Below are 14467 nucleotides of genomic sequence, written 5' to 3'. Positions count from 1 at the left end.
ATATAAATGTTCCCATGGACAACACAAACGCCCTTGCATTTAATTTGGTACAATAGGGATCATGAACACATTCACATTTACAGTACTGTGTTAAAAATAAAATGTACTCTTTGTCTATAATTACAATATATGATAATCATATGATTCGCCTTAAATATGTTTCATTTACCAAATATTATCTACGATCAGTGTATCTTCTTGTTCAGTTTGTTGATTCAAATATTGTTTGGCCCCTCCTACATTCCGCTAATGGATTCGTCCGTCGTGAGGCCTTATTGCAGTAGGGAGTGTTGTTTGGCGGACTCCTGAAGTTGTACACTACTTTGTCTGGATTTTGTCAAATTAACAAGACTCAAATTGTTATTTTCCATAGCAAGTCAGCTATCTAATTGTTGTATCTATCGATGCAAGTTACAGTGGAGATTGTTTTCGGCGTGGTACACAGCTAAATTTGTCGCAGCCAGAAGGAAAACATATTTGGCGTGCGGAGTTCCGATTCCGAGGGTTTATGATGCCGACGTTGCGGGACAGCACCATGTCTCACCCCGGCGAAAACCCTCACCAAGTCCGGGTAAAAGCTTATTACAAAGGGTAAGTAGACGGTTAGGGTTTGTGTGATTTGTGTCGGAATAAAGCACTTCGTTATTTGACTCGTTAGGAACTTGGGCTAGGCTTTATTAGCCAGACAGTTAGCTTTTTAGCTAAGTTAGCTCGCTAGTTAACGTTATAAACTTGACAGACAAGTGAAACTGTCCAGAAATGTAGTTAGTTAGCTGTTGCTAACTTAACGTTACCTAGCTACTTAATGTTGGCCAGTATTAGTTAGCATGCACGTTCCCAATATCAATATATTTTTAGTGAGTGAAGTTTCTTCCATTGTTTATGGCTTGGTAGCTAGCTACAGGTTCTGAGACATAACTAAGCTACATTGAATGTACTAGTTCACTAGCTAGCTAAATGGTAACTTCAAACCAGTTAGCTGATGTTTTTGATTATGCTAGCTGGATGTTTGATACTCATCATGTGTCCTGATATAGCCGTACTGTACTGAACCTGGTGAGTTATTGTTGTCACAGCTCAAATTACACTATTACAATAATTGATGTAAAGCAAACTTTACAACATCCTGTGACATTATTATTATGTGAGGCTCACATTGGATGTAATTACGGATTTGTTTTCTTATCTTTGACATAGATAGGTGAGAGTTTACAACAATTACAGATACTTAATGTTCATGACATGATTATGCCATTATTTGGGGTGTAGCTAGTTATTTATAGTCAGTAAATAGTGGACCTAGTAATTGTATTCAGACATGGAAATCATTTGTCACACGCAGGTGTTGCCATGACATTTCTTGCTGTGTGATGGAGTCTGTGATTGTTGTTTTTCCCAAAAGAGAGACTGGCCAAACGTGTATTACCAGTAACTTCTGCCAGACCTGTTGTATTTCCCACTCACTCTAATTACCGCCCTGCAAGCACTCTATTGTCCCTGGATACTTTTAATAAAAAAATGTATGGAGACAAAAGCATCCAAAATATTTCTGAGATCAATGCCTTGGAAGGTCAAGTATGTGGGGAATCTGGGATGAAACATTTCATTGGTTGGTCAAGTACAGTGTTGGGTCACACTTCATCAAGCCATCTAGGCAGGCCTTAAGTCAGCATTGGCTTAAATCAGCATGTACATTTGCGAAGGATGGGGGTAAAGGGAATTTTTGTGGAATAGCTCATCTGTTAGCCTACATCCAATCAGATTAAAACAGAACAATTCAATTGGATCCAGGCTTACATCATACACTAATTGGCTCTCATCTGAATGTAATTTATGATTCTAACCATCAAGCCTGCTCCTTTATGTCTGCTGCACTTTGTATCAGAGTCATATAATGTATACATGGCTCTGCTTTGACTGCACAGTGTGCCAGGGTTTCCCGTACTCGGGATGCCAAGGGGTGCACGATTACTTTTTTGCCCTAGCCCTACACAGCTGACTGAAATATTCAAATAATCAACTAATCGTCAAGCTTTTATAATTTGAATCTGCTGTGTAGTGTTAGGGCAAAACACTAAACTGAAGACAGAGTTTGGGAAACGCTGCAGTATGCATTCATACTGTCCTATAATAATGGGCAGTTTGACAGAAGAGAGATGGCGGTAGCGAGAACTGCCCTCTAGCTCCGTTCACTTTCATAGTCTCATTCACACAGACCCACACTGCTGTCAGCCAGCTTTCCAGTCAAGGCCAGCAGTAGGCAGGGTCTGGTCTGGTGTCAGGCTGTGGCAGTCTCTGCTTGTCACTGTCATTACTCTTTATTGACACATAGTAGTGGTTAGAATGGAGGGAGTAGTGGTTAAAATAGAGGCATGGCGGCTGGTAACAGATACTGGATGCAATGATGATACAATAAGTTTAGTAACTATTCATTTAAATAGCACATTTGAGTAATGATACAGGAACCTGTTTCCAATTATTTTAAGTCACCTGACTGACAGTGGAATGTTCATAGTCATCACTCAAGTTTCTGGTTTTAAGGCTTACACTCGTAAATATTGTTCTATCTCTAGGCCCATTTGTAAGCCTGTCTGCTGTCTTAGTTTCAATGTCTGCTGTCTCAGGAGTTTCAATGTCACTACCAAACATCAGCTGCTATCAACTTCCTCTTTGTAAAGTAAACATGACGCATGAGCAATGAACAACATAGCACTGCAGTGTTTCCCCTAGGATTTCTTTCAGCAGCGGTGGCAAAGTTGGGGGAGGGGGTGAATTTTATTTTATTTATTTTTATTTTATCTTTTATTTTACCCCTTTTTCTCCCCAATTTCGTGGTATCCAATTGTTGTAGTAGCTACTATCTTGTCTCATCGCTACAACTCCCGTACGGGCTCGGGAGAGACTGAAGGTTGAAAGTCATGCGTCCTCCGATACACGTAAATATTGTTCTATCTCTAGGCCCATTTGTAAGCCTGTCTGCTGTCTTAGTTTTAATGCAACATTTCAATGTCACTACCAAACATTAGCTATCAACTTCCTCTTTGTAAAGTAAACATGACGCATGAGCAATGAGCAAAACCAATTGCTGGTAGTTAAAACGTCAATAACAACAAAAAATGACCCATGGAACTCTGAGGTCGTCCCATTGTTTCCTACATGGGAAATATAGGTATGTCTGTCTATTTCCCCAAATATCTCGCAACCATGAGAATCTTATCTTATTATGTAAGGCTGGGCAGCGTACTCCGTTGTCATCAAACGCTAGCCCCGGAATACCTTTTGCCTTTGGAACGCTGAGCTCCCCCCATTGTTTTGCTATGTAGAGGCATGCTTGTATATTCCGCCAAATATCTCGCAGTGTGTATTTAGATTTTTTTTAACGTTTTTTAATAATCAGTATAATCTCTTTCTAATTACGTAAGGTTGGGCAGTGTACTCTGCTGTCATGGATCGCTAGACAAGAAATAGTCTGAAGTTGCCATTTTCTTTCCTACTTCCTCGTTATTCTGACATAAGCACACTTGGCACCATCGAGGTGTGGATGTTTACTTTTAAGTTATTTTTCAGTTTTGTCCTAAGAACAGATTGTAGTGGTAAAATAAAAACGGATAATTTTTTTTGTGCAATTTAGATGAAATGGAATTCTAAGCACCACTCCAGTCAGAAGAGGCTATGCGAACATTTGATTACATTCATTTGCTATGGCCAGCTAGTGTTCCAGCTTATCCAAAGTTCTTTTGCCATTTTTCAGCCTTCGGTGAATTGACTCGTTCTATTGTCCAGCCTAGTATAGTCTTATTTTGTCCATACAGCTCAGTTGGACCGACTGTTACAAGGCAACAGTAGTAGGCCTATACCAACTTCCTTTGCACATGAATGGAGTGGTATCATAGAATGGCATTTCTTCTGTTACTCATCAATGATGAGCAGCTATTACACAATTCATCTGTGTTTCTCACTAATGTAGCTATCCCCACAGCACAGTCACAGCTCCAAGGTAGGTCGACAGTTTCATTTGGGTTTTGAGGTTGTTTTTTTACTGTTCATCCATGTCAATATCCATTTGTTTTCTGTGAGGCTTTAGCGCTACTGCCTGCAGACCTGCTCTGTGTAGGGGAGTAACAACAGTTTCTTTGTTAGTGCTGCTGCTGCTGGCTGGGTAAACTTTAACCACAGTGTAGTAGCTAGGTGTTTAAAGTGGAACTGACAGCGTTGCAGATATAGAACAGTCAAATATAACATTTCCAGTTTATGCTTAAAAAACAATTTTATAAAAGGCTTTAGAAATGGGTTCTTTTTGACAAATTCCAGTCATTGTTGGCAGACTAGATGGATGCAGTCTAATGCATGATTAATATAATTCACCAATATATTTCTTGATAGGTCCAAAAATATAGCTGTAAGATTGTAAATAACAGCTGGCCCGGTACATTGTTTGCTGCCTCCACCCATTCGGTATGCACTGTTTCAGTTTCAATGACTCAATATTTTGAACAAAAACGGACGACTGTAACTAAGTCTGGGAATGCCAATGCAATCAAACTAGCAAGGGCAATAATTACAAGCCAGTCATTATGTGGCCAATAGGCTAGCGCACGTGTCAAACACAAGGTCCGTGGGCCGAATAGGACACAAGCAGGTATAAACTGTTGAGTCATCTACATTATGAATATTCAGCCTGATGTGCTCTCATTGGAGAATTAAACTTCAATTGCGCTGCTTTCGTGTGTCCTGTTTAGTCCAAGCTAGGCTTCTAAAATGTTGCAGTACAGCTTCGGTTTTAAAGATTGACAATGAATAACCAAAACACAACCTGCAACAAAACGCCATGCAAACGCCTGTTACAGCAACATTTGAACAGTAGCCTAGGCTGGTGCACCATACAGCAATGCTGCATTCAACCGCAGCGGTGATCCATGCAGTGCAAAAAAAAAAAATGAAAAACATGTTTTAAGTGTTACAACAAACCTATAGCTAAGTTTTTGTTATTTGGAGTTATAAAATACTTTTTGATTAGTGTCACAGCATATTATGCACATCTGCTAGCATAGCAGCAAAGACTGGAGAAATTATATTTTGTTTTAATGTCTTAAAATGCTATACAGCATCCTCTGGACATAAGTGGACATTTTGTATAAAGGACAATATTTTGTTCTAATACAACAATGGCCATTTTGGGTCACAATTGAATGTTTTTTTTGTAAAAACAAATTGGCTATGTCTGGGCTGCGCTTTTTTTGTTTTTATGTGGCCGCGAGCTGATTTAAATCTGACACCCCTGGGCTAGCGTATCTATTTATATAACTATTAGCTAGCTACTGGAGGATGTCATGTCATTGGAGCAGGGTTTGAGTGACAAATTATCAAAAATCCAGTCGGGTGTATTTTGTGGCTTTTGCGAATGTATTCTAATCTAAATTTGCACTGTTGGTACTTAACTGAAAACACTCCAGTTGTTTTCAGTCCAGTTGAAAGTGAATGACGCCAGGCCCGTGGCATAGGGCTTATTTGCATATAGGCCTACTGTAGCTCTGATCGGTCCTCGTAATGACCAACGTTTTTATTAGGTTTTATTTACTAATGTATTAATTGTCCAAACGCACGGCCGTTGTAGAATTTTCACAAATGCCTTACTATACGTTATTCCCAAACATTCTATTAACTTATGAAAATGACCATATCTAAGTGCTTGCTTGTCAGAAAATGTAAGACAAAAGTGTAATATTCTTCCTGCGGGTGTATATGAACAGATTTGAATAAGATTTCATGTTGCTTAAACGCTGTCAGTTCCACTTTAATGAAGAGCAACGGCACAGGCCCAGTTACCTAGCCGTATGGTGCGTAATGGAGCAGTGTACTGGCATTGATACTCGAGGTCAACCGATTAATCGGAATGGCCGATTTAATTAGGGCCGATTTCAAGTTTTCATAACAATCGGTGTGTGGTGTGTGTATATATATATATATATATATGTGTATATATATTTTTTTTACACCTTTATTTAACTAGGGAAGTCAGTTAAGAACACATTCTTATTTTCAATGACGGCTGAGGATTGGTGGGTTTAACTGCCTTATTCAGGGGCAGAATTTTATTTTTTATTTTTTTTATTTTACCTTTATTTAACCAGGTAGGCAAGTTGAGAACAAGTTCTCATTTACAATTGCGACCTGGCACTTGAATGACAGCTCGGGATTCAGGGATTTGTTTTTGTAATCTTCTGGTTCGGGGATTCGCAGCTCGGGGATTCGTTTTTGCAATCTTCTGGTTTGGGGATTCGCAGCTCGGGGATTCGTTTTTGCAATCTTCTGGTTTGGGGATTCGCAGCTCGGGGATTCGTTTTTGCAATCTTCTGGTTTGGGGATTCGCAGCTCGGGGATTCGTTTTTGCAATCTTCCAGTTAACTAGTCCAACGCTTTAACCACCTGCCTTACATTGCACTCCACAAGGAGCCTGCGTGACAGGCTGACTACCTGTTACGCGAGGGCAGCAAGAAGCCAAGGTAAGTTGCTAGCTAACATTAAACTTATCTTATAAAAAACAATCAATCTTAACCTTGCTGGCACAGGGGTTCTTGACAACATTCCACTGAAAAGGCCGTGCCCGAAATGGAAAAATATTTTTTTGAATTATGTAAGTTTCACACATTAACAAGTCCAATACAGCAAATGAAAGAAACATATTGTTAATCTACCCATCGTATCCGCTAAAGCACAACATGTGATTGTTAGGTCATAGCCAAGTCGAAAAAACACAGCCATTTTTCCAGCCAAAGATAGGAGTCACAAAAAGCAGAAATATAGATACAAATAATCACTAACCTTTGATCATCATCAGATGGCACTCATAGGACATCATGTTACACAATACATGTATGTTTTGTTCGATAATGTGCACATTAGCCACTTTTTGTTAGTTTGTTCAGCCCAGTAATCCATCTTCATGAGGCGTGAGCATTTTGTCCGGACAATAACTCAAAGTTCTGTTACAGTCCTTTAGAAACATGTCAAATGATGTATGGAATCAATCGTTAGGATGTTTTTAACATAAAACATCAATAATGTTCCAACCGGAGAATACCTTTCTTCAGAAAAGCACTGGAACGAGAGGTAACTCTGTCGGGAAAGACTCAGAGGTCGTATGAGCCCCTCCTTTATAGCAGAATCCTCAAACCAGTTTCTAAAGACGGTTGACATCTAGTGAAAGCCCTAGGAAGTGCAACCTCATCCATATCTCAATGTGCATTCGGTTGGTCAAGCTTTGAAAAACTACAATCCTCAGATGTCCCACTTCCTGGTTGGCTTTTTCTCAGGTTTTCGCCTGCCATATGAGTTCTGTTACACTCACAGACATCATTCAAACAGTTTTAGAAACTTCAGTGTTTTCTATCCAATACTAATTATATAATATGCATATATTCGCATCTGGGACAGAGTAGGAGGCTGTTCACTCTGGGCACACTATTCATCCAAAAGTGAAAATGCTGCCCCCTATCCCAAAAAGGATAACATAATCACTAGTTAACTATACATGCTTGATGATATTACTAGTTCATCTAGCATGTCCTGCGTTGCATATAATCGATGCGCCTACTTCGACAAACGGTGATGATTTAACAAACGCATTTGGGAAAAAAGCACTGTCGTTGCACCAATGTACCTAACCATAAACATCAATGCCTTTCTTTAAAATCAATACACAAGTATATATTTTTAAACCTGCATTTTTAGTTAATATTGCCTGCTAACATGAATTTCTTATAATTAGGTAAATTGTGTCACTTCTCTTGCGTTCTGTGCAAGCAGTCAGGTTATATGCAGCAGTTTGGGCCACCTGGCTCATTGCTAACTGTGTAAAGTCCATTTATTCCAAACAAAGGCCTTAATTAATTTGCCAGAATTTTACATAATTATGACATAACATTGAAGGTTATAATGTAACAGTAATATTTAGACTTAGGGATACCATACGTTAGATAACATATGGAATGATTCCGTATTTCACTGAAAGATTAAACATTTTGTTTTCGAAAGGATAGTTTCCAGATTCGACCATTTTAATGACAAAAGGCTCGTATTTCTGTGTTATGTTATAATTAAGTCTATGATTTGATGGAGCAGTCTGACTGAGCGATGGTAGGCAGCAGCAGGCTCGTACGCATTCATTCAAACAGCACTTTCGTGCGTTTGCCAGCAGCTACTGCGCTGTTTATGACTTCAAGCCTATCAACTCCCGAGATTAGGCTGGTGTAACCGATGTGAAATGGCCAGCTAGTTAGCGGGGTGCTTGCTAATAGCTTTTCAAACTTCACTCGCTCTGAGACTTGGAGTGGTTGTTCCCCTTGCTCTGCATGGGTAACGCTGCTTCGAGGGTGGCTGTTGTCCATGTGTTCCTGGTTTGAGACCAGGTAGGAGGGACGGAAACTATACTGTTACATTGGCAATACTAAAATGCCTATAAGAACATCCAATAGTCAAAGGTTAATGAAATACAAATGGTATAAAGGGAAATAGTCCTATAATAATAACTACAACCTAAAACGTCTTACCTGGGAATATTGAAGACTCATGTTAAAAGGAACCACCAGCTTTTATATGTTCTCATGTTCTTAGCAAGGAACTTAAACTTTAGCTTATATACATGGCACATATTGCACTTTTACTTTCTTCTCCAACACTTTGTTTTTGCATTATTTAAACCAAATTGAACATGTTTCATTATTTATTTGAGGCTAAATGATTTTATTGATGTATTATATTAAGTTAAAATAAGTGTTCATTCAGTATTGTTGTAATTGTCATTATTATAAATACATTTAAGAAATCGTCTGATTAATCGGTATCGGCTTTTTTTGGTCCTCCAATCGGTATCGGCGTTGAAAAATCTAAATGGGTCGACCTCTAATTGATACTGGCTCTGCTAGTGTAGTAACAGTACTGAATGAATGGGGTGTCATTTGAGAGAGAACAGGTCTGTTCCTGCTCCTATCAGCCATGGTGCTTAGAAGGATGTGTGGGCCTGTAACGTTGGGAGTGTAGCTACCAAAATGAGGGTCAACACTCCTCCTATACTGTCACTAATTAACACAAACAAGGGAGAGGGTGAGGGGGAGGAAGCGAGAGGAGTGAAAATGTGACTAAGAGAAAAAGAAGAGGAATCAAGAGGCAGAAGGTGAGAATATGAAGGAGGAAGCGAGAGAGAGGCAGGGGTGGGAATACGAGATGGCATATACCAGCCAATTTTCTGTCTGCTCTGAACCTCTGTCATTCCAAGGCTAGAATGGTGCTCACCTACAGTAGCCAATGCACTTCAAAGTAATGTAGGCATATACAACAATTTCAGGTGCAGTGCTGGCAAATATTTATATTCTTTACAAAAATATATCTGCACACGCTGTTGTACACTGCCGTTTTCTTTGTCAGACATGGCAGTAGCCAGGTCGGAGTTGTAAATGAAAACTTGTTCTCAACTGGCCTACCTGGTTAAAGAACGGTGAAATAAAAAGCATGCAGTGTTCACGTAGGCCTACTTCTACTACCTTCAGCTCCTGCGTTACCTGACTGACGTGATGTGAAAGTAGAGCTGGTTGCTATGGACAAAAAGTCCTATCGCAATAAATTGACCCATTTTGCTCTCATGATAAATGGAACAATAATAATAACAAAAAAAATACAATTATGCACATTTACTTTCCATTAGCAGTAAGACATGAAACGTTAGCTATTTCATCTAACATCTCCAGGGAATGCATGATGGATATTTTTATGTGCAACATGACAAAATAGAATCCAGAATAATCATATCTCAATTTGGTTCTTTAGAGATGAAATTGCCTGCATGATTTTTTTGTGCCTATTGGCGTAGGCCAATAGATCATCAACATAATTACAAATAATTTGTGACTGAAAATTGACAGCAATAGTTTCCGTTAAGAAAATGTGGTGCGGGACATTTGACGGCCAGCATTTAAATTTACTGGACATTTTACTGGACCCATATGCATTGGGTACTTTGCATTTAGATTTCTGCCAAAATAGACATAACCAAAAGGTGCTGCTATTAATGGGTAATTACATGATTCTGACATGCCAAAACTTTGTTTATTTGGAAAGAAGACTCTCTGCAGGTCATTCACTAGGTCCCCCCGTGTGGTTCTGGGATTTTTGCTCACCGTTCTTGTGATCATTTTGACCCCACGGGGTGAGATTTTGCGTGGAGCCCCAGATCGAGGGAGATTATCAGTGGTCTTTGCATGTCTTCCATTTCCTAATAATTGCTCCCACAGTTGATTTCTTCAAACCAAGCTGCTTACCTATTGCAGATTCAGTCTTCCCAGCCTGGTGCAGGTCTACAATTTTGTTTCTGGTGTCCTTTGACAGCTCTTTGGTCTTGGCCACAGTGGAGTTTGGAGTGTGACTGTTTGAGGTTGTGGACAGGTGTCTTTTATACTGATAACAAGTTCAAACAGGTGCCATTAATACAGGTAACGAGTGGAGGACAGAGGAGCCTCTTAAAGAAGTTACAGGTCTGTGAGAGCCAGAAATCTTGCTTGTTTGTAGGTGACCAAATACTAATTTTCCACCATAATTTGCAAATAAATTCATAAATTCTACAATGTGATTTTATGGATATTTTTTTCTAATTTTGTCTGTCATAGTTGAAGTGTACCTATGATGAAAATTACAGGCCTCATATTTTTAAGTGGGAGAACTTGCACAATTGGTGGCTGACTAAATCCTTTTTTGCCCCACTGTATATGCTGTATACATGCTCCAATTTAATTCCAGGAAATTATGCAAATTAGACCGGTTAACATGACCAGTCAAATATATTTCCATTGACTGGTATTTCCATCAATGAATAGGCTAGAGAACATTATTTTGCAATGGGATTTGTTCTTCTAGCGGACAATTGGCCAGTGGCAATTTTATTTATCACTCCTTTTTTTGGTCGGCCAATAGCCAGTTATTACCGGCTAATGAAAATCCTTCGCAAGAAGCCCAAGCGTATATATATTTGACTGAAACATAATCATTTCAAACCTTGCTTACATGTTGTATCCGATCATGTCTCCCTATTATACATGGGAACAGATTTTTAAATCATTTGGAGCTGATTTCCTGGTGTTTTTGCAGTCTTAATTCTCAAACAATACTTTTTTGGGGACTTAGTGAACCTGGGTGGGTTGAGGGGTGGGGCAAATAATAAAATAAAGTCAAACATGAGCTCACCAGTTGGACAACCCTGGCCTAGGCTATATGCTAGATTTACCACCCAAGGAAGTGGGAACTCAAAACACCTTAGCTAGATTGTGAACTCTAAATGTGATATTGTTGCTAGATGGCCATGCAATTTGACAAACTTTCCATTTGTAGAGACACACGGGCTACTAGATGTAGGCCTATTCACCGCAAATGGCACACTCCGCTCCATTCCTCATCTCAATTATGTACTCCGTTTGTAAAGTGGTGTTATTTCCTCTATTGACAATTGAGGGGGGGAAACATTCTATTCACATAACTCACATATCCTCCTTTTTTTTTATACTAAAAGTAGTTTTAAAAAACTGTCTTCCTCACAATTATACTTTTGAAATGTTGCTCAACTGTCAGTATACTTCCACTAATCAGAATTTCTCTCCCTTCATGTGCAAAGGGGAGGGAGCGGGAGTGAGAGCCAGCAGCGAGACAGGGCAGATACCTTCATGGCAGGAAGCATGTTTTTTGTTTCCCATTGGTTTTAGAACCAAAAAATATGCAGGAACCTTGTCGCCTAGTCACCGAAATGACCGATGTAAGCAAAATTGCTTGGGTAAGAGGGCATTGTCTGTAATTTTCGGTTTATCGTCCCAGCTCTCTTTAAAAGTACTATGGGCTCACCCGCCAACAGAATTTAATAAAACACACAGTAATATATTGAAAGCAAAAGGACACCCTGATGAAGGTGTAAGCCAATACTTTTTAACTTTCAAACCCACACGAATGCCTGGACTTGGATTTTGTATGCCTCTTGGCACCTACAGTGCATTCGGAAAGTTTTCAGACCCCTTGACTTTATCCACATTTTGTTACGTTACAGCCTTGTTATAAAATTGATTAAATAAATAACATCTCAACACAGGATATCCTACAAGGATCCAAGATGGCGTAGCAGTAGGACGTATTGTCGTGTAGTGTCCCTTGTATATATCGTTTGTTTTCGTTTTTTTCGTTTTTTTCGTTTTTTTTTTTCTTCACATATCTTTAAAACTTTTTGCTGAACCTCAACTTCTTCTAAATACTCTCCTGCAACCCGCCTCACCCAACGTAGCTATTTTTCCTAAAGTATTTATATTTACTTCGGACCTGGAACCCCTCAACTGAAGCTAGCCAACGAACTACCAGCTTCAGCAAAACATTGCTAGCGGTCTTCAGCTAACCGGTCATCAGCTAACCTTTAGCTCGGAAAGCTCTCGCCAGTTCGAACAACGCGACTCTAACCAGAGCATAACGGACCTATTTATTATTTTATTTTATTTTTCATCCCCGGATTCCCATCGCAAACGGAACATTTTGAGCTCCTGGGCTACAATATCCAGACCCACGACCGGTCCATCGATGTCACTGCATGAAGAGGAATAAACAGATACCCCCATCGCGACGTCCCCAAAGGCTAACTCTCTAGCCCTTGCTATCTCCTTGCTTGCAAATTCGGCCTGCTAACTGCTAGCTTGTTTAGCCCGGTCCGCTAACTGCTACCGTGTTTAGCACCGTCTACTAACTGTTAGCTTGTTAGCACAGGCCTGCTAACCGTCTGAATCGCCGCGTCCCAAACACTCACTGAACCCATATTTACTTTCTATCCCTTTTCGATTTTTAATTTGTCTATACCTTCCGGTAACCTGCCTCACCCAATGTGATACGGAACCGCTATTATCTTTACATTTTTAGAACACACTCAAGAACCTCCAGAAGCTAACCAGCTAACTGGCTACAAGCTATTTGGTCATTGTTAGTTTTCTAACCTGGATAACACTCGCCAGTCCAGCTTCCCTGCCCCATCCACCGCTGCCCCTTGGACACTGATCACTTGGCTACATAGCTGATGCATGCTGGACTGTCCATTAATCACGGTAATCCATTCTGCTTGTTTATGTTTTATCTGTCGGCCCCAGCCGCACTTAGGCTCTGTGTGTAGTTAATCCGACCCTCTCTGCCTAATCAATCGCCATTCTACCTGCTGTTGTTGTGCTAGCTGATTAGCTGTTGTCTCACCTACTGTTTTAGCTAGCTCTCCCAATTCAACACCTGTGATTACTGTATGCCTCGCTGTATGTCTCTCTCATATGTCAATATGCCTTGTATACTGTTGTGCAGGTTAGTTATCATTGTTTTAGTTTACAATGGAGCCCCTAGTTCCACTCTTTATACCCCTGTTACCTCCTTTGTCCCACCCCCCACACATGCGGTGACCTCACCCATTACAACCAGCATGTCCAGAGATACAACCTCTCTCATCATCACCCAGTGCCTGGGCTTACCTCCGCTGTACCCGCACCCCACCATACCCCTGTTTGTGCATTATGCCCTGAATATATTCTACCATGCCCAGAAACCTGCTCCTCTTATTCTCTGTCCCCAACGCCCTAGGCGACCAGTTTTGATAGCCTTCAGCCGCACCCTCATACTACTCCTTCTCTGTTCCGCGGGTGATGTGGAGGTAAACCCAGGCCCTGCATGTCCCCAGGCACCCTCATTTGTTGACTTCTGTGATCGAAAAAGCCTTGGTTTCATGCATGTCAACATCAGAAGCCTCCTCCCTAAGTTTGTCTTACTCACTGCTCTAGCACACTCTGCTAACCCTGATGTCCTTGCCGTGTCTGAATCCTGGCTCAGGAAGGCCACCAAAAATTCTGAGATTTCCATACCCAACTATAACATCTTCCGTCAAGATAGAACTGCCAAAGGAGGAGGAGTCGCAGTCTACTGCAGAGAGAGCCTGCAAAGTAATGTCATACTTTCCAGGTCCATACCCAAACAGTTCGAACTACTAATTTTGAAAATTACTCTCTCCAGAAATAAGTCTCTCACTGTTGCCGCCTGCTACCGACCCCCCCTCAGCTCCCAGCTGTGCCCTGGACACCATTTGTGAATTGATCGCCCCCCATCTAGCTTCAGAGTTTGTTCTGTTAGGTGACCTAAACTGGGATATGCTTAACACCCCGGCAGTCCTACAATCTAAGCTAGATGCCCTCAATCTCACTCAAATCATCAAGGAACCCACCAGGTACAACCCTAACTCTGTAAACAAGGGCACCCTCATTGACGTCATCCTGACCAACTGGCCCTCCAAATACACCTCCGCTGTCTTCAACCAGGATCTCAGCGATCACTGCCTCATTGCCTGTATCCGCTACGGAGCCGCAGTCAAACGACCACCCCTCATCACTGTCAAACGCTCCCTAAAACACTTCTGTGAGCAGGCCTT

The 14467-nt window shown here is 40.6% G+C and overlaps 1 protein-coding gene across 2 annotated transcripts in view; it reads left to right on the top strand.

The window, feature by feature from the left end:
• Positions 1-234: 234 nt before the first annotated feature.
• LOC139376374 (protein kinase C, iota) overlaps positions 235-14467 on the top strand; it is a 71441-nt gene continuing 57208 nt past the window's right edge. The window contains exon 1 of one of the 2 annotated variants that reach the window (XM_071118887.1): positions 235-591. In XM_071118887.1, coding sequence (XP_070974988.1) covers positions 509-591 — 83 coding nt within the window. In that variant the 5' untranslated portion in view covers positions 235-508. The remainder of the gene's footprint in view (positions 592-14467) is intronic. The other variant, XR_011627910.1, reaches the window with a different exon arrangement.

This window comes from Oncorhynchus clarkii, chromosome 20 (genome assembly GCF_045791955.1).
Source record: "Oncorhynchus clarkii lewisi isolate Uvic-CL-2024 chromosome 20, UVic_Ocla_1.0, whole genome shotgun sequence".
Classification (NCBI taxonomy): Eukaryota; Metazoa; Chordata; class Actinopteri; order Salmoniformes; family Salmonidae; genus Oncorhynchus; species Oncorhynchus clarkii.
Note: the sequence above shows the minus strand (reverse complement) of the source record. Positions and strands in the feature narration are given on the sequence as shown.